Source organism: Phyllobates terribilis, unplaced genomic scaffold, assembly GCF_046119375.1.
Source record: "Phyllobates terribilis strain yellow unplaced genomic scaffold, ASM4611937v1 Scaffold_2__4_contigs__length_985480577, whole genome shotgun sequence".
Lineage (NCBI taxonomy): Eukaryota > Metazoa > Chordata > Amphibia > Anura > Dendrobatidae > Phyllobates > Phyllobates terribilis.
In genome coordinates, this window is record NW_027362762.1 from 389,319,118 (window position 1) to 389,339,318 (window position 20,201).

General features: G+C 43.9%; 1 protein-coding gene across 1 annotated transcript in view; it reads right to left on the bottom strand.

Moving 5' to 3' along the window:
* Positions 1-20,201, bottom strand: part of CDC16 (cell division cycle 16) — a 43,987-nt gene that overhangs the window by 14,287 nt on the left and 9,499 nt on the right. The window contains exons 3-10 of the mRNA XM_073664842.1: positions 19,581-19,678; positions 16,525-16,563; positions 15,175-15,315; positions 13,394-13,553; positions 4,767-4,858; positions 1,148-1,281; positions 607-686; positions 456-505 (exon numbers count right to left, since the gene is read on the bottom strand). Coding sequence (XP_073520943.1) covers positions 456-505; positions 607-686; positions 1,148-1,281; positions 4,767-4,858; positions 13,394-13,553; positions 15,175-15,315; positions 16,525-16,563; positions 19,581-19,678 — 794 coding nt within the window. The remainder of the gene's footprint in view (positions 1-455; positions 506-606; positions 687-1,147; positions 1,282-4,766; positions 4,859-13,393; positions 13,554-15,174; positions 15,316-16,524; positions 16,564-19,580; positions 19,679-20,201) is intronic.

Consider the following 20,201-nt stretch of genomic DNA (forward strand, 5'->3'; position numbering starts at 1 on the left):
CCCATCGGCACATATTGTCATATTGTGTACAGAGACACTCAAAGCCACCTAATGTGCAGGGAACAGCAACAAAGATCCATTCACTTGAATCGGTGAAGAATCTAAAACCCCCTTATCATCCTGATATGCCATGTAAGTGATGATACATCCTAGAAAAAACATCCATTAAAGGGGTAGTGCAGTACTTTACATTGATGGCCTATCCTTAGGACAGGTCATTAGTATCATTTTGGTGAGGGTGGCTGGCGGCGGATGGAATTGCACAGCTCCGTCAACTGTATAACGGTCGCAGTCGGGTACCACACATCCGCCCTATTCACATCAATTCATGTGTAGTGCCCAGCCAAAGCATGAAATGCCAGTCTTAATTAATCAGGGCGATTGAGCAGAAATAAAAATTATACCAAGAAAGAAGAACATTGTCATCACATAATGAATGAAAAATTAATACTTACAGGATTACTAGGATATAAATCAACCAGTTTATGGGAAAGATAGAAAAGTTCTGAAAAGATAAACCATAAAGTTTAAAATATCAACTTGAACTAAGAAAATATTGCATAAATGTAGTAAGTGCATGACACAATCTCTTTTAAAGGAACTTACCATTTGCTTTATTCAGCTCTACTAGAGTGCCTATATGTACAGGTAAACAGTTTGCATGGAAGGGATCTTTCTCCATTACTCTGAAAAACAATGAACGTAATAAGACCACATAAGCCTGAAAATGCTATACGTTACAGTCAGTATGTTCAACCTTTATTTAGTAGTAAAGGAGTACTGTGCAAAACTGATTGACTGCGCTGTGCCTTGTATAGTCTCAAAATACAATGCTACATTATGAACACTTCATGCTACAATGTGTCTTAATTTTTCCCATAGCAAGGTTCTTGACTCTGACTAATGTAGGGAAGACCCGAACAAATACTCCCCACACCATTATCAAAACTATATCTCCTTAGTGCACATAAGTGACATCCTCATCTCCAGAAACTGTTGGACCCTGTGGAAAACATGGGTGAGATTTCCAAGCACTGGGGAGTGAATTGCAAGGCTAGAAGCAGGAGGGTGATGTTTGTCTCTGGAGTGCGTTTATACATCAAACTCTACCGTGAAGGCTTGGTGCCAATGTCACAGATTTACTTACGCAGATGTAAGTTTATAGCACATCTTGAAGTCACAATTGTAGTAATGTCTTTCTGCTAAAGAAACTACTACATCCAGGTTATCTTGAAGACCATCTGCAGATTCTGGTATGACTGTTTCACTGGGCTTGTTGTACTGCAAAAAAATAAAAGGTATAAAAACACCAACAAAATAAAAGTATAACTACTGATTAGACCATTTTGCTTTCTATATAAGATATACTGTAGAAACACACAACAAAAGGTAATACAAACATTAAAGGGAATCGGGAAGATCAATCTTCCCAAACCGTATATATGAGCTCGCAGGTCTTTGAAGTGTTCCAGAGTTCTCATTCATGTGCAAATCAGACACGCTCTGGGCATGGCAGAGCACTTAAGAAGCCTCTGACTCCCTAGGTTGTTTCCCTGCCCAGACACAGCCCGTTTAGCTTAATTGATAGCTCACTGTCTGATTTCATTACCTGGAATAAGACATCACACAGACAGTGAGCTATCAATCAAGCCAAAGAGGCTGGTGCTATTCAGGATGGCAATGGCTCCATAAGTGCTCTGCCACAACCAGAGCACTTAATGCCTCATTTGCATATGGATGAAAATGCTAATCTCTCAAGAATGCAGCAACAGATAGAATGGATTTATGGTATATTTTAACCATACCCATATATGTGGTTAGGGTAGGTAGATCTTCCTGACAGATTTCCTTAAATCATAAAAATAAGCACTATACTTTTCATCTAGTGATACATGTCCAATTTTATGCATCTTTTATAAATACCGTGTTTCTCCAAAAATAAGACAGGGTCTTATATTATGTTTTGTTCCAAAAGATGGGTTAGGGCTTATTTTCAGGGGGTGTGTCATTTTTTAATGAACAACAATCCACATTTATTCTTTAAAAAAAAAAAAAAATCAACATTTATTCAAATATAATCATGTCATCACACACTGCACATATACACACTGCACATTTTGACAGAGTCACTGGTGATATAGGTGAGGTGAGATATGTTTCACTGTGGCTACTAGCTTCAGTGAACTAAGCCTACAAATTTTCTTCCAGCATGTTATGTGTTAGGGGTTAAACCACCATTTTAAAAGAGAGTGTTTTTTTGTAAATGACATTGAGAAGGGCGGGAGGTCATTCACCATATCTCCACCTCAGGGTGTGGCTGGGCAAGTTAAATGCACAGTCACTGTTTTTTTCCTTCTCTGTTGTGAGTTTGGAGAAGGAAGTCTCCAGACTGTGGAACTTCAGCTCAGTAGGAGCTGAAGTGTGCTGCAACTGAAGAAGACAAATCCCGCACAAATATGGACTGTACTATTGTCTATCTTTTGTTCTGCCGTTATGCCAGCAAGGCTGTGTTTATTTTGCTGAACTTGCAGTGCTTTATGCCATTTTAAATAAACCCGCAGACGAAAACATTCCTGAGTCTACTTCTGAAAGCAGCCGAGTGAGTTGTCTTATCACTACATGTACAGTACAGACCAAAAGTTTGGACACACCTTCTCATTTAAAGATTTTTTTTTTGTATTTTCATGACTATGAAAATTGTACATTCACACTGAAGGCATCAAAACTATTAATTAACACATGTGGAATTATATACTTAACAAAAAAGTGTGAAACAATTGAAAATATGTCTTATATTCTAGGTTCTTCAAAGTAGCCACCTTTTGCTTTGATGACTGCTTTGCACACTCTTGGCATTCTCTTGATGAGCTTCCAGAGGTAGTCACCGGAAATGGTCTTCCAACAATCTTGAAAGAGTTCCCAGAGATGCTTAGCACTTGTTGGCCCTTTTGCCTTCACTCTGCGGTTCAGCTCACCCCAAACCATCTCGATTGGGTTCAGGTCTGGTGACTGTGGAGGCCAAGTCATCTGGCGTAGCACCCCATCACTCTCCTTCTTGGTCAAATAGCCCTTACACAGCCTGGAGGTGTGTTTGGGGTCATCGTCCTGTTGAAAAATAAATGATGGTCCAACTAAACGCAAACCGGATGGAATAGCATGCTGCTGCAAGATGCTGTGGTAGCCATGCTTGTTCAGTATGCCTTCAATTTTGAATAAATCAACAGTGTCACCAGCAAAGCACCGCCACACCACCACACCTCCTCCTCCATGCTTCACGGTGGGAACCAGGCATGTAGAGTCCATCCGTTCACCTTTTCTGCGTCGCACAAAGACACGGTGGTTGGAACCAAAGATCTCAAATTTGGACTCATCAGACCAAAGCACAGATTTCCACTGGTCTAATGTCCATTCCTTGTGTTCTTTAGCCCAAATAAGTCTCTTCTGCTTGTTGCCTGTCCTTAGCAGTGGTTTCCTAGCAGCTATTTTACCATGAAGGCCTGCTGCACAAAGTCTCCTCTTAACAGTTGTTGAAGAGATGTGTCTGCTGCTAGAACTCTGTGTGGCATTGACCTGGTATCTAATCTGAGCTGCTGTTAACCTGCGATTTCTGAGGCTGGTGACTCGGATAAACTTATCCTCAGAAGCAGAGGTGACTCTTGTTCTCCCTTTCCTTGGGCGGTCCTCATGTGAGCCAGTTTCTTTGTAGCGCTTGATGGTTTTTGCAACTGCACTTGGGGACTTTTTCAAAGTTTTCCCAATTTTTCGCACTGACTGACCTTAATTTCTTAAAGTAATGATGGGCACTCGTTTTTCTTTACTTAGCTGCTTTTTTCTTGCCATAATACAAATTCTAACAGTCTATTCAGTAGGACTATCAGCTGTGTATCCACTAGACTTCTGCACAACACAACTGATGGTCCCAACTCCATTTATAAGGCAAGAAATCCCACTTATTAAACCTGACAGGGCACACCTGTGAAGTGAAAACCATTTCCAGTGACTACATCTTGAAGCTCATCAAGAGAATGCCAAGAGTGTGCAAAGCAGTCATCAAAGCAAAAGGTGGCTACTTTGAAGAACCTAGAATTTAAGACATATTTTCAGTTGTTTCACACTTTTTTGTTAAGTATATAATTCCACATGTGGTAATTCATAGTTTTGATGTCTTAAGTGTGAATGTACAATTTTCATAGTCATGAAAATACATAAAAACCTTTAAATGAGAAGGTGTGTCCAAACTTTTGGTCTGTACTGTACATACCAACCTGTTTCCTCTTCAGTTCTTCTAGGCTCCTGCAGTTAAAGGACCTTTGATGACATCATGGTCATATGACCATGAAATGCTGTGGGCCCTGAGAAATTGCCCAGTTTTCCCCTGCCCTCTTTCTCCAACGCCAGCCTTACATACCAGTCTGTCTCATCTTTAGTTGCTCTAGGCTCTTGCAATTAAAAGACTTTTGGTGACATCATGGTCACCAAAGGTCCATAAGCAGTTTTAATCTAGGAACAGAAATGCTGCTAGGAGAGTGGGGCCCTTGGGAAATTGACCAGCCTCAACTCAAGCGTCATTCCTGACTGTAACTAGGGCTTATTTTTGGAGTAGCGCTTATATTTCAAACATTCTCCAAAAGTCATGTAAAATCATACTAGGGCTTATTTTCGAGGTAGGGCTTATTTTTGTGGAAACACAGTATACATGAAAATGTACATATTAATGATACAAGTACCTAATAGACAATTTATTTTATTTACAGGTGAACTACTACCTTTTTCAGCTTGTTTTCAAATAGGAAACGAAGGAGTTCTTGATCTTCTGGACATTTCTTAATAAGAGGTAGAGAATCAAGAAGTTCTTTTTCTGTGTAAAAATGAACACTTAGATTAGAAATGTGGGTTTTCAAATTGTTTAATTACATTGTGGAGCCTTGCCCCCTTGTTAGTGGAGTCTTTTTCCCTGTACAGCACCACCAATCTCATCTTTTAAAAGGCTGCAGACGGAGGAACATGTAAGGTGGCCCCATCCATCCGTGCATCACACTGAACAGCACCACACGTGTGCAGGTCCTGGTCCACAGAAAACTAGCACCAGTGCAGGGAATTTCTATAAAAGAAATGGTGATTAACGGATTACAACTAGTGTTGAGCATTCCGATACTGAAATATCGGGTATCGGCCGATATTCGCGGTATCGGAATTCCGATACTTAATTCCGATACTTTTGCAATATCGTATACCGGAATCGGAAGTTCCCATAATGTAATGAGCCAGTTTCATTTTATTCAGCCAATGAGGATCCTAAGAAGTGTGGGCACATCCTGTTAGGCATGTAGGCATCTTAACTAATGGCATGGCTGTGATTGGCTGCTGAAATGATGTCATGATGCACTATAAAAGCCGCCGCCGCCATTTTCAGCTCACTCTGCTGTGAATTCAGTTAGGGATAGGACGCTGTTGTTCTGAGGGACAGTTTTAGCTACCTATTAGGTCTATTCTGCTTTACCCAAGCTATTTTATAAACCGCTGTGCCTTGCAGTGCTAGTGCACAGTTCTCTGTGCTGTTCACCGCTGTCTGCAAGGTCTGTGTGTGTGAGTGCAGCTCACCCTGTAGTGTGTGCTTCAGCCACGTCTGGTTGTAGTGCGCTCAGCGTGCGTCACTGCCTCATACATTGTCCTTTTTTGCCAATTCATAATTTTTCCTGATATCTCCTATTAGTGTGGTGGTTCCATCCGTATTCAGCTAAATTGGTTCCAAACACACTATATAGGAGTAGATAGAGAATTTTTTTTGGTCTTGCAGCGCTAGTGCACAGTGCTCTGCATCTGCACTGTTCACCGCTGTCTGCAAGGTCTGTGTGTGTGAGTGCAGCTCACCCTGTAGTGTGTGCTTCAGCCACGTCTGGTTGTAGTGCGCTCAGCGTGCGTCACTGCCTCATACATTGTCCTTTTTTGCCAATTCATAATTTTTCCTGATTTCTCCTATTAGTGTGGTGGTTCCATCCGTATTCAGCTAAATTGGTTCCAAACACACTATATAGGAGTAGTTAGAGGAGCCTTTCTGCAGCATTGTGCCCTGCAGCCCCAGCCAGATTAGTATTAGCCTATTTTTTGTAGCCTCATCTATTGCATTGTAGGTTACCTTCCTACATTGTAATAGCTACAAAAAGTTTGTGATACTATCGGTATTACATCTTTCGGCACATCCAGTGTCTTTTTGTGACAAAAAAAAAAAAAATTAAAATCACAAAACACTCCATTTTACAGTTGTGTAGGCCACATTAGCTCATATTAAAGTCTAGTCCACACTTTATAAAATTTGTGTTTTTTATACCTGTTAGCAGCTGTTCAGGAATAAGCACACTAAGCCCTTAGTACTTTTCTGCCTATCTTTATCAGTCTACCAAGATGAAGAAGGCAGGGAGTAAGGCATGTGGTCGTGGTCGTGGGCGTGGAGTTTCTGCAGGGAGAGGACGTGAGGATTCTGTGCCTGCAGGGAGAGGACGTGAGGATTCTGTGCCTGCAGAGAGAGGACGTGGGGATTCTGTACCTGCTACGGGCACCAGTGACTCAGCATCCCCCAGTTTTACCAGGGAACAGTCCTTTATGCACAGCTTTGTAGGAGCTCGCCATACCCCACTGTTGCGGGAGGACCAAATTGAAGCCGTTGTCGGATGGATGGCAGCTAACGCATCGACTTCAATTAGCTCCAGATCTGTCTCTTCACCACCTGCCAAGTTGCCCAGGCAGTCAGAGAGCCCTGGACAGGAGCCATCTCTACTTCTGTTCTCTGAATCTCTTGGCTTGGAAAGAGGGGGCCAGCCAAGCAGAATTCGAGAATTTGAAGAAGAGGTAGTATGCAGTGATGCGCAACCGTTTTGTCTCTCTGAATCTGAAGAGGCGGGTGGGCCAGTGCCTATGGTCAGCAGCACACCTCAGTACGCATCTGATGATGAGACTCGGGTGCCACTTTCTGGTGCGTACTGTGCTGTCGAGACTACCCAGGAGAAGCAGTTGTTAGAAGAGGGTGGTGTAGATGATGAGGTCCTTGACCCATCATGGCGTGAGGGACAGGAAGGTGGTGGGAGCAGCTCTGAGGAAGAGATTCCCCGAACGGCCCAAAAAGGAGGGAGAGGGAGGGGGCAGACTTGGTTGCCTGTAGCCTCCACTTCGGCACCCATTAGGAGCATGGCTCTTCCAAAATCCAAAGCGGGCGCTCCCAAGACTTGCAGTGCCTGGTCCTTTTTTGACACAGTTGCAGATGACATTTGCTTTGTCAAATGCAAGCTGTGTAATCAGAAGGTGAAAAGAGGGAAAAGTGTCAGCAACCTCAATACCACAAATATGTGGAAACATGTGCGGACCAAGCACGTGGTGGAGTTACAAAAACACACTGAAGACCTAGGCCAACCTACAGCGCCACCTACCACCTCTTCAGCTCGTGTTGTAGCCTCTTCCTCCAGCTCACACACAGCTGGTTCAGCTTCCTCACAGGATAGCCATGGAAGAATCTCTGGCACTGTTGTACAGAGACACAGTGTAATTCCACCCACAGCACCACTTTCCCTGTCATCCTCACACTCCCAGGCCAGTCTACAGCCATCGTTAGCACAGGCATGGGAGAAAAGGCGCCCATACTCAGCAAACCACCCCCGAGCACAGGATCTGAATGCTGGCATTGCTAAACTACTGGCCCTTGAAATGCTATCATTCAGGCTGGTGGAGACTGACACCTTCCGTAACTTTATGCCATTGGCAGTCCCACAATACAACGTGCCCAGCCGCTTTTATTTCAGCAGGCAAGCCGTCCCTGCCCTGCAACAGCATGTGGAGGGAAAAATTAAACATGCGCTACAAAACGCCGTCAGTAGCAAGGTCCACCTGACCACCGATGCGTGGACCAGTAAGCATGGACAGGGACGATACCTTTCCCTCACTGCCCATTGGGTAAATGTTGTGGAGCCGGGTACAGATCTTGAGAGTGGCGCTGTACGTGTTCTGCCAACTCCAAGGATTGCAGGAATCCAGTCTGTACACATTGACTCCTCCTCATACTCCAGTTCCTCTGAATCAGCGCTGCAGGAGCCGTCACGGTCTACCTCCACATCGACCCGTGAACGGTTACCTGTTATGATGACCGATATGAGCACAGCCGTGGCCAAACGTCAACAGGCCGTATTAAAATTAATTTCTTTGGGGAATCGAAGCCACACAGCGCAGGAGCTCTGGAATGCCATCAAGCAGCAGAGCGACGTGTGGTTTGTGCCAGCGAATCTCCAGCCAGGCATGGTAGTGTGTGACAATGGCCGAAATCTGGTGGCAGCTCTGGGCCTAGGCAACCTCACTCACATCCCATGTCTGGCACATGTGCTCAACTTGGTCGTGCAGAGTTTTTTGAGGGACTATCCGGATCTTGATGCACTGCTTCACAAGGTCCGCATAGAGTGCGCTCACTTGCGGCGTTCCAGCAACGCAAGATCGCGCATTGCAGCTCTGCAGCGCCGATTACGCCTTCCGGAACATCGCATCATATGTGACCTACCCACCAGGTGGAATTCAATGTTACATATGTTGGAGAGGTTGTGTGAGCAGCAGGCAGCAATAATGGAGTACCAGCTGCAGCAGGCGCAAACAAGTAACGGTGCGCGCCGTTCACACTTCACCACCACTGAGTGGGCCCCTATGAAGGACATTTGCCACGTTTTGCGTGCCTTCGATTATTCCACGCGGATGGCGAGTGCAGATGATGCACTAGTCAGCATGACTATCCCCCTTATCTGCCTGCTTGAAAAAACACTGCAAGCACTAAGGGACGAAGTTTTGGAAGAGGTGGAGGATGAGGAGTCACAAATGCCATCTGCTTCTCTACAGTCTGCGCAACGTGGTTCCTCACAAAGGCCTAGGCAGGGGACACTTTGTGAGGAGGATGAGGAGGAGTCAATGGAGGAGGAAGACATCTGTCCAGAGGAGGGAGGTACACAATGCTCTAGTAGTCAGTATCTAGAGCGAGGGTGGGGTGATGCAGAGCAGGCAGAGATCACGCCTCAAGCAGGGGACAGCGTTTCTTGGCCAGTTGGCAGTCTGCAGCACATGGTTGATTTCATGCTGCAGTGCCTGAGAAACGACCGCCGCATCGCCCACATTCTCAACACGGCTGATTATTGGGTGTTCACCCTCCTAGATCCTAGCTACCGGGACAACTTACAAAGCCTCATAACACCATTGAACCGGGAGCGTAAAATGCGGGAGTACCAAGACGCACTGGTGCATTCAATCATGTTCTCCATTCCAACCGAGAGCAGTGCTGCTAGTGCTTTACAAAGCAGCTCAGTGTGTCGAGGCAGTGGAGGAAGCTCTGCACAAAGAGGGAGCAGAAGCAGCGCCTCAGCACAAGGCAAGACCAGTATGGCCGAAATGTGGCAGTTTTGTGTCCCCGCCGCCACAAATGTCTACACCATCACAGACGGCTCCAGTCAGCAGGAGGCAACGTTTCCGTCAGATGGTGACAGACTACATGTCTTGCCCTCTCAGTGTACTTCCAGACGGCTCTTCTCCCTTCAAGTTTTGGGTCTGTAAGCTGGATACATGGCCAGAGCTTAGCCAGTATGCATTGGAGGTGCTAGCTTGCCCTGCTGCTAGTGTATTATCGGAACGCGTCTTTAGTGCCGCAGGTGGTGTACTAACAGACCGTCGCATGCGACTATCCTCCGATAACGTTGACCAGCTTACTTTTCTCAAAATGAACAAGGCCTGGATCTCTCATGAATTTGCCAGTCCTCTTCCAGAATAAATAATTGGTTGGCAACAGTATCCAGGTCTCCTGTTGTGTTCATGTTTCTACCACCTGAACTGTAATCCCTCAGCTTCAACACCGCCAGTTGGCACTCAGAAGTGCTGTCTGCACAGTCAACACTTGATGCCGTGTTATTGGGGTTCAGTAACGTCAGCTGTTCCCCAGCTGTGCGGACGGCAATTTCTCCTGCTCTGTCCACATTCACACTACTACAGATTTTAAAGTTGCTCCAATTACGCCTCTGGCTCCACTCTGTTTTTAGTATTTACCCTGGGTTCCAGCACCGCCAGCTGTTTCCCAGCAGTGTCTTTGGCACGGGTACTCCCTCCTGCCCAGCCTGGTTCCAGCACGTCAGCTGTTTCCAGGTAGTGTCAACGTCACTTTGCCTCCAATGCGTTGTCCTGTCGTGTTGCGGTCGGGTTAGCCGACTCTATGGTGCCTGCAGTTTAGGAGACTCCTATGTGGGCTGCGGGATCTGGCAATGAAGGCTGGTTCCATAGTGCTAATAGGACAAGCACCCCCTGTAGGACTGTGGGTTTCGGTAACGGCGGCCGGCTCGCGGCCTTGCAACTTTTTTTTACATGGGTACCTTCTGCTACCCATCCGGGTTCCAGTACCGTCAGCTGGTTCTCGGCAGTGCCTTTGGCTTAGGTGCCTCCTTCTCGGTATCCAAGTTCCACCAACGTCTGCTGGTCCTTGGTAGTGCTTTCAGGCACAGGTACCTCCTGCTTAGTAACCGAGTTCCAGTACCGTCATCTGGTCCTCGGTAGTTCCATTGGCTCTTGTACCTTCTGCTACCCATCCGGGTTCCAGTACCGTCAGCTGGTCCTCGGTAGTTCCATTTGCTCTTGTACCTTCTACTACCCATCCAGGTTCCTGTACCGTCAGCTGGTTCTCGGCAGTGCCTTTGGCTTAGGTGCCTCCTTCTCGGTATCCAAGTTCCACCAACGTCTGCTGGTCCTTGGTAGTGCTTTCTGGCACAGGTACCTCCTGCTTAGTAACCGAGTTCCAGTACCGTCAGCTGGTCCTCGGTAGTTCCATTGGCTCTTGTACCTTCTGCTACCCATCCGGGTTCCAGTACCGTCAGCTGGTCCTCGGTAGTTCCATTTGCTCTTGTACCTTCTACTACCCATCCGGGTTCCTGTACCGTCAGCTGGTTCTCGGCAGTGCCTTTGGCTTAGGTGCCTCCTTCTCGGTATCCAAGTTCCACCAACGTCTGCTGGTCCTTGGTAGTGCTTTCTGGCACAGGTACCTCCTGCTTAGTAACCGAGTTCCAGTACCGTCAGCTGGTCCTCGGTAGTTCCATTGGCTCTTGTACCTTCTGCTACCCATCCGGGTTCCAGTACCATCAGCTGGTTCTCGGCAGTTCCTCAGCCTTCTTGTACCTTCTGCTACATTTCCAAGTTCAAGCTTTTGAAATGGTTCTTGGTAATCACTCTGGATCTCCCTGACGAGGACCCTGAAGACGAGGACCCTGAAGACCACCCCGAAGAAGACGAGGACCCCGAAGACGAGGACCCTGAAGACCAACCCGAAGAAGACGAGGACCCCGAAGACGAGGACCCCGAAGACGAGGACCCCGAAGACGAGGACCCCGAAGACGAGGACCCCGAAGACGAGGACCCCGAAGACGAGGACCCCGAAGACGAGGACCCCGAAGACGAGGACCCCGAAGACGAGGACCCTGAAGACCACCCCGAAGAAGACCAAGAAGATGACCCTGAAGAAGTTGACCAAGAGGACAAAGAAGAAGAAGACACCCACCAAGATACAGAAGAACAAGAGACAGAAAACCAAGAAGCAGAAGTACAAGAAGCTGCAGAACAAAAAGCGGAAGAACATTAAGCATAAGACTAAAAATCAGAGCAAAAGATAATATCTAAATTATAAGCAGAAGATGACTAAGCAGTGTATGGGGGTGAGTCCGTTCCTCCTCGTGGTGCCCCTGGAAAAGACCTGCTACTGCAGGCCAAACTGAACGCGGACAAATCCTGTTGTAAATCTTTTGTGACGGGCAGAACGAAAGGTGTAATGTTCAAACTTTTATAGATAACAACTACAGGAATGCCTGTCACAAATAAGAATATGATGAAGAAGAAGAATATGAAGAAGAATAATAGTTGAATAAGAAGAATATGAAGAATGTAAAAAAAAAGAATAATACGAAGAAGGTGAAGAAGAAGATGAAGAAGGTGAAGAAGTTGATGAAAAAGATGCTGATGCTGAGGATGATGAAGGAGAAAGTGTGGGAGAAGTAAAAAAGAAGGTGAAGAGCATGGAAGTAGTGAAACATAAATATCTGACAAAATATTAAAATACTTAACATAGCCAATATTTCCGTAACTCAGAACGTCTTAAAAAAAAAAAAATAATTCCTGCTATTCCATTTGATTGTGCTAAACCTCTATGCCTTTATTGTCTCCCCCACCTCCCCCAATACATTCTACATTATTCTTAGTTGTTTTCCTTCATGTAGAATTAACCTACAAGGAAAGAAAGGGCTTATTTTCATTCCGATATTTCTGTCCCATTGACTTGCATTGGTTTCCGGTATCGGAATCGGCGATATCCGATACTTTTTGGGTATCGGTCCGATCCAATCTGATCCGATATTTCCAGATATCGGAAGGTATCGCTCAACACTAATTACAACACTTCAACAAGTTTTTTTTCAAGGAACAAAGATTGGTGTTGTCTAGTAAGAAAAACAAGGTCTACCTTCTCAAAAGTATACGTTCATATACATATACATTGGATAAAATCGTGATCAAGGGGACCAGCAATAGAGATACATTGGATCAAACAGTTAGCAAGGGGAGCAGAATTTTTTCCGTAGTTATAGTAGGTAGCAGCAAAATCATGCTTGATCTTGGGACCCTAACTTTTCATGTATAAATGACATAGGAGATCTGCTGGAGGTATGCTTTAATGAGATCTACTTTCTTTAACTCCTATAATTGCTTTACTTGTCAAGATATCCAAATGATATTTTTTTGTTCCATATAATGAAAGGTATAATATGGTTTTATTTTTTTTACTAATCAGGGTCTTACATTTTTGAGGGTATTGAGAGATCACGATTTGTCGCGTGGTCTCCAGATGTAATATAGCAAGCACTTTGCTGGCACACATTGAACCTGTGTATATATTGAAGAAGAAGGAAGCCCTTGCCTTCTTGGTAGCATGTCTTGCTGTATTTCACCACCTAAAACTGTATAATAGTTTATGCAAGGACTATAAACCAGCACACAGTTATAATGGTGCAGAGTCCAGAAGCAACTGTAAGTTTACAGTGCTTCCCATAGCCCTTCACTGGTTAACAAACTTCAGGAATTCTTACTACTGTGTCCTATTCACACTATAGACATCCTATAGTCTGCGTATGGGATTTAATGTATAGTATACTTACTACAAAATCTTTATCACTGCTGCACTTGTAATTTATCTAGATGTAAAGGTATAAATTGTCTGGTCGGCACGGTTGGTCATTTGTGCTTCCCCAAATGCTGTAGCGCAAATATATACTAGAACAAGCAATTTCAGAAAAATGCAAGAGGCTTTAACTACAGTACTTGTAGACACTTGAGGAACATGTAGATGTCCAACCTTCTTGAGCCGTCAGCATATGGTGAGCTGTTAATAGGTCAAACGCTTCAAAGCAGTAAACATCAAACTTCAAGGCTTCTTTGTAGCTATAGGTTGCCAGGGTTCGGTTATCCAGAGCATCATAGATCTTTCCACGTAAAAGGCAAATGGAGCTTTTGATCTGTTATAAAATCATTCACACATTATGGTTTTAGGACTCCCACTGTACATCTCAATATAGCACAAATAAATAAGAGACAATATGGAAAATCATTAACTGCTGCCCTGGTCTGTCTGTTCTGTATTTTACTGATTTGTTATGTTTTTCTGGATTATGATTTGCACAGAAATGTTTCCATTAACCCTAGAACGCACACCTGGGGCCTCGCAGGCCTGCCTGCCCTGTTAATTGTTTTCTATTTTCTCCAAGATTACTTTAGTAGAATTTTGAAACTCTAGGTATTCCTCAGGTATATAGTTGTTTGTCATTTTTGTTTGAGTTATTCCATGTTATTTGCACACGGGCCTAAAAGGCCCCAGGTATGTGAAAAAGTAGATTTTTATGGTCATGCGTTCTAGGGTTAATAGAACATGTTATCAGATTCATACCGCCTGAATCACGTGCAGCATGAATCAGAGTCTGGCGATTGCAGCCAGGTAACACTGTCCTCTATCAGAGAAAACAAAAGCTGGCTGGGGATTGTGTGTCTCAGATGAGTAGTGTGATGACGTCCCCGGCTGGCTACTCCCCTACCTGCTCCAGTTGATTGATTGTACATACAGGGAGAGACCAGAGAGGCAGAGACCTGTTATTCCGCTGGAAACATCATCGGACTAGTCAGATCTCTCCCTATCATACCCAGACAGCCTTTTAAACTATGTAAAACTTGGTACGGGCAACATGAATCTGATGACAGGTTCCCTTTAAATGAGTATCCACTTCTTTAAATATTGATAATGGTGGTGTATTTAAAGCACCACTCTAGTTTTTTTCCTTTTATTTCACTGCTAGGGAGCAGTCAGAAGAAAAATCGTACAGAGATCAGATTGCAGTGCTTGGACTGGCTGAGGCTCTCCCGGCCCGAGTGTGACAGCTGCATAGATATATTTGAAGGTGTCACGCTTGGGTCGAGAGAGGCGCCGGCCAGTCCGTGCATTGCGGTCCGATTTTTACGGCTGTCTGACGCGCCCCTAGAGTGTTATCAATAATGTATGCTCCCAGACCCTAGTAATATACTTACCAGCCTAAGTCTTCTGCTCTTCCCGGCACTGGTCTGGTCCCACTCCGCCACCCTCTGACCACAGCTCTTGACTGAAGTCAGAGGTAACAGTCACAAGCTCTCAATGTAGGTTTATGAGAGCTTTGTCCTGGGTCTCATGGAGTTAAGCTGAGAAATAACCTTCGGCCCACCCAGAAAACACCGGAGCCATTTGGCACATCAAACAGAAGAAGACGACCAGTGCGGCACCGAGAACAGAAGACAATGGCGGCTAAAAGTATAATACTACGTAAAGGGAACTTACATTAGTGAGGCGATAAGTTAAAAAAAATATGCCGGATGGGTGCTTTAAAGGATAACCTATTGATATTAGATCAAGGAGGTCCAACACTCTTCACCCCTGCAGATCAAACAATATTTAAGTCGATGACACCTTCATTTAAAATCTGAGTTTTCTGTTGGAAAATGCCTTGGCTTGGACAGAATTGTATGGTATTCTCTTTTTAAAATGAAAGAAGCTATGGAATAATTTTTCATTTATGAAGCAAAAAAATCTTTTCAAAGACTAAAACAAAACTTTACCGATGACTGTGACATCTGCCATTCTCCAGAACCATCTCTTAATAATTTGTCATCCTTTATACTCTTTTCAAACAGTTTTTTACTAATCGGTTCTTCCATATCCAGAATATCTAGAGCTTGCTGGTACTCTTTTGCAGCATACTTATTAGGTAGAGAAAAGAAAAATATATTTAATAAAGTAGTAATAATCATAACACAAATCAACCACTAAATGTTTATATTAACATTTAATACTGTATCAATATTCTTTGCATAAATGAGTTTTTAGGACTTTATACTGGTAGCCAAATTGTACACTAGGCCATTAATATATGGTGTTATGCAACAAAACCAACCAGCTTCAATAATCATGGCTGCTACGCAGTCTGTGCAGTTGTGTCCAGCACCATTCTCTTGAATGCAGTAGAGCTGCAGTACAGACATGTCGGCAAAGAGCAGAGCTGTGAAGGCTCCAGCAATCACTGACGTGTAGGACCTTCACCAATAATACACTGATGTATGATCAAATAAATAACACATACCTGTAGTAGTGATTTTTATCATAATCTGGAATTCCTGATAAGTTGACACCTATCTAGTCCCATATATTTCAGAATGTTACAGTAAAAATACTGCTTTATGGAACTTTATGAACTATTGAATGTAAGCTTAAAATAATTTAATTGTACCTACAATCTTAAATATCAAAAAAAACCATCATGAATAAAATTCCCACAAACACAGAATCACTGATGCACATTAGTTATACACACTCTCACCTGCAAAACATACTAGTAGATTGTGTATTCTCAAGTTTGGAAGCAATCTCCTATCCATTGGTCAGGGAATGGTTTCCCAATCGCTGAGACCTCCACCGATTCTGACAACTGGGGCTCTTTATGGAACAGCTGGAGATAGCCTAGTGCTATGCCACTACAATAAGAATGAATGGAGCAGCAGTGCTCATGATTGACTACCGCTCCATTCCCGAGGGGTTCTTCAGAGGTGGGATCGTGGGGGACCAAGCAGTCAGACCCCCAGCAATTGGGCACTTATACCATATCACATGCAAGCAAAACCTTTGACAGGATGCAATTCACAACACAACCACTGGATGGCCAAACATAGCATATGCAACTCATGATATACCGGTATCTCAAAATCATATGTATTTTCAAAGCTAGTCATGTTGCTCCACATGTATGGATATGAATAGTCTAGAGAGAATGTCAGGGTGGACATATGTGTTGTATTTACTTGCAGTCAGCATGTGGTAAATAATCAAATGGGCACAGTCTGTGTCACCGACCCCCAAAAATAATCTTGTCTTTTACCTAGGGAAAGAAAGCTGTGCACTTTGATAATACTTACATGACACCGAGCAGCAAGGTAACGACATGCCTCATACGCCTATTGAAGAAAAAGTACAAATCACATATAAGCAAGAAACACAACAACAGACATCATGTACTGCAGTGCTGCACCAGTTTGCTTGTCATAATAAGGGGTGAAAATCACCACCAGAATCATCTGACAGTTGATTATTTCCTTGAGAACAAGAGAATAAAGAAATTAACGTATCAAAATTTTATAAGTATGGCATGGAGTGACTGAGGGATAACCCAGCTTTATCACAAGTCGAGCAATCACTCGCTATAATCGTAAAGAATACATTCACAATACAACAGTAGACTCAGTGCTAGGAATGAATGTTCACCAGACCAGTGTAGATGTATACTTTCCCACAGTGCGCAAATAGTCTCAAACCAAACCACATGGCCTTATCGCCTGTCGTTAGTCCAAGTTTATAACTCCTCTAGTTCTCCAGCCAAAAACAGTGTACGCCCATAATGCACGCTTGCCTCGGGAGGGATGAACAATTATTAATATTTTATTCACATGCTGTTCTTAAATCTGATGTCCCATACGTATAATATTAGCGTAGGGTAAAAGGATCTTATTGGGAGCCTATGTAGTGTGCTTCTTCTGTTCTTCTAAACCAGCACTGTCCACACAACCCTGCGGTGCCGCAATGGAGATGAAATGAGGAACAGCGGTGAAAAAAAGAGGTGCCGGCAAGGAGAAGACAGAAGACTTGTGTGTGAAGACCGGGGGTCTCCCATGGGCATAATACTACTCAGAAAACACAGGGTGAGGGTAAAACAGTGTGGCAATACTTTATTGAACCACCAAACAGACAATAATATATAGAACAGTCCCAGCAAATGCCCAAAATCGTGCAAAATTACACAGTATCACCCTCCCGCTGGGAATAGAGCAGCTGCGACTTTGGGACTTCCAGGGCCAACTCCCTCAACCTGTGAGACCCCGCTTTGGGTAGACAATGACAGAGCAGGTAGTGGCAAGCTTAGGAAGCCAACAGTCCATTGAGGTACGTGGGCAGGAGACCAGAGGGTCCCAACCTGGCTTTCTCCGAACATATCCATGTAACCAGGTGACCAGATGATCCCAACATGGCTTTCTCTGAACATATGCATGGAACCAGGTGACCGGATGATCCCAACCTGGCTTTCTCCGAACATACCCATGGAACCAGGTGACTGGATGGTCCCAACCTGGCTTTCTCCAAACATACCCATGGAACCAGGTGACCGAATGGTCCCAACCTGGATTTCCTCATAACATCTCAGAGTTCAGTGATCATCAATGGAGCAGATCGGTCTCCCCGTGGATGGAGCCATGCTGTCCTGTAGAGCTGTCACTTAGAATGTTCCTGTCTGTGGTTTTGTAAAAAGACTCCTTATATAGTTCACAACTGTCCTTCAAGACATTTTCTACAGAGCATTTAAAGTGCACCTGTCAGCAGGATTGTGCTCAGTAAACTACACACACTGTCAGGTGGGCAACATTACACTGATTAAAATGATATCTTGGTTGATGAAATCCGCCCTGTGGTTCTTGTGTAATCTTCACTTTCAGTTTGGATATAATGATATGCTCATGCTTCGGGGCGGCGCTCTATCTGGTGCTCTGCTTACATATTCATCTGTATGCTCTTATGACAGGTCACTGTGCCTTCACTGACCTGCCTCCTATTTTACATAATGCATCTAGTAGTGCGGGGCTAGGTAAAATAGGAGGCAAGTGAGTGAAGCCACAGTGAGCTGTCATAAGAGCATACAGATGAATATGTAAGCAAAGCACCAGATAGAGCGCCCAACCGCAGGCCGCCCCGAAGCACAAGCATATCATTATCTCCAAACTGAAAGTGAAGATTACACAAGAACCACAAGACGTATTTCATCAACCAAGGTATCATTTTAATCAGTGTAATGTTGCCCACCTGACACTATGTAGTTTACAGAGCACAATCCTGCTGACAGGTGCGCTTTAATCGACCTGCATAGCTTATACTCCTCTGCTCTGCGAATTAACAAGTCACAGGGCCCACACAATGGTTAATCAACAGATTTAAGATAAGATAAGATAAAATAAGATATGATATACTTTATTTATCCCGGAGGAAATTGCGGTATCACAGCAGCAGAACACAGATCTCGAACATGACACATATGATAACATAACATTTGGAATGCTTTAGACATTGCTTTTCAGACATTTGTTAAACACCCCCAAAGCTGTTGGAACAAACGATCTCCTGTATTTTTCCTTTTTACACCTTAGTTGTATTAGGCGATTGCTGAATGTGCTCTTCTGTTTCGCAAACAGTTCATAAAGCGGGTGTGTGTTGTTGCCCATTATAGCTCTGCACTTCTTCTTAATCCTATCCTCTACCACCTCTTCAAAAGTCCCTCTTCAAATTTAGCAAACATTCATTGTTCAAAGACCCTGTGCAAAGATTACAGTACAATAAACTGTAGGAGCTGATATAAAATGCAAATAATTCTCAACTCAACCTACAAGAGAAGCCAACATTCAGACTTTATGACAAAAGTCCATGTTTCTTGTCTCACCCGAAGAAAAAAAACACATAAATTCAAAAGTCAACATAAAAATAATAGTGTATTTCTCCTGGCCTACTTAATTTAGACATCTGGATAATTAAGATTAAAGGCCGTGTCGCCAGAACTTCTAACTCCATAAGGGATTCTGCAGCCTAGGCAGTCGGACAAGCATGCATTTCAGAAACATGCGGATTTTAGCTGAAGAACCAGTTATCAATTTGGACTGACAACGTAAAGGTGGCAAAGGTCTGTCCAATGTAGGAAAATTTACATCTACACTGATGTGCTGAGCATTCACTCCTAACATCGAGTCTGCTGTTTTATTGTATGTTCTTATAATGTGGGAGGAGACCCCTGCAAACTCCATAGCTCCAAAACGACAGTGCAAACCTCTGTAAAATGTATTGCCATTTCTCAACAGATTGTCAATAAAGGTAATGCAGCTTTTGAAAACTGTTCCCTGAGAATCAGAACATTCTCAAAATGAAAAATAAAACTTGCCTTATCCAGTTTTCTTGATCGCAGTGCATGTGAGGCTCTGTGATACTGAGCAGTCAGATACAGACATTGTGCAAGCCAATAAATATCTTGTGGTTCCTCTAGAACAAAGAAACAATGAACACAGTGTTAGTATAGATCTAGCAGATAGTAGAAAAAAATTATTAAGCCCTAAGAAATTGCTCATATGCTTGTGCCATAGACCATTGACAATGTAGCTTCTAATAGCGGCACAAGGTCCAAGCAGGAATCATGGGGAGAGCCTACAGATAGGACTGTATGGATGAACCTGCTTAAAAAATCCCTTACATGAACTTTCTGCTCCTCCTAAACCTCTGCATAAACTGTAGTATCAGTGTGTTAATATATACACACACACACACACACACACACACACACCACCGCTCTTCAGTCTCTGGGTCACGCCACGCTCTGCGCAAACCGGAAGTGTATGAAGCGTCAGACCGAGACTCCTTATCCTTCCAGCTCACATATAGAGCATAGAGTGACCCAGAGAGTCTGAAGAGTGGTGATGTCACTAAGAAGACAGAAATGGCGCTGGATCCCAGACAAGATGGCAGTAGGTGAGTATATTAACACACGGCAGTACACATATACAGTGGA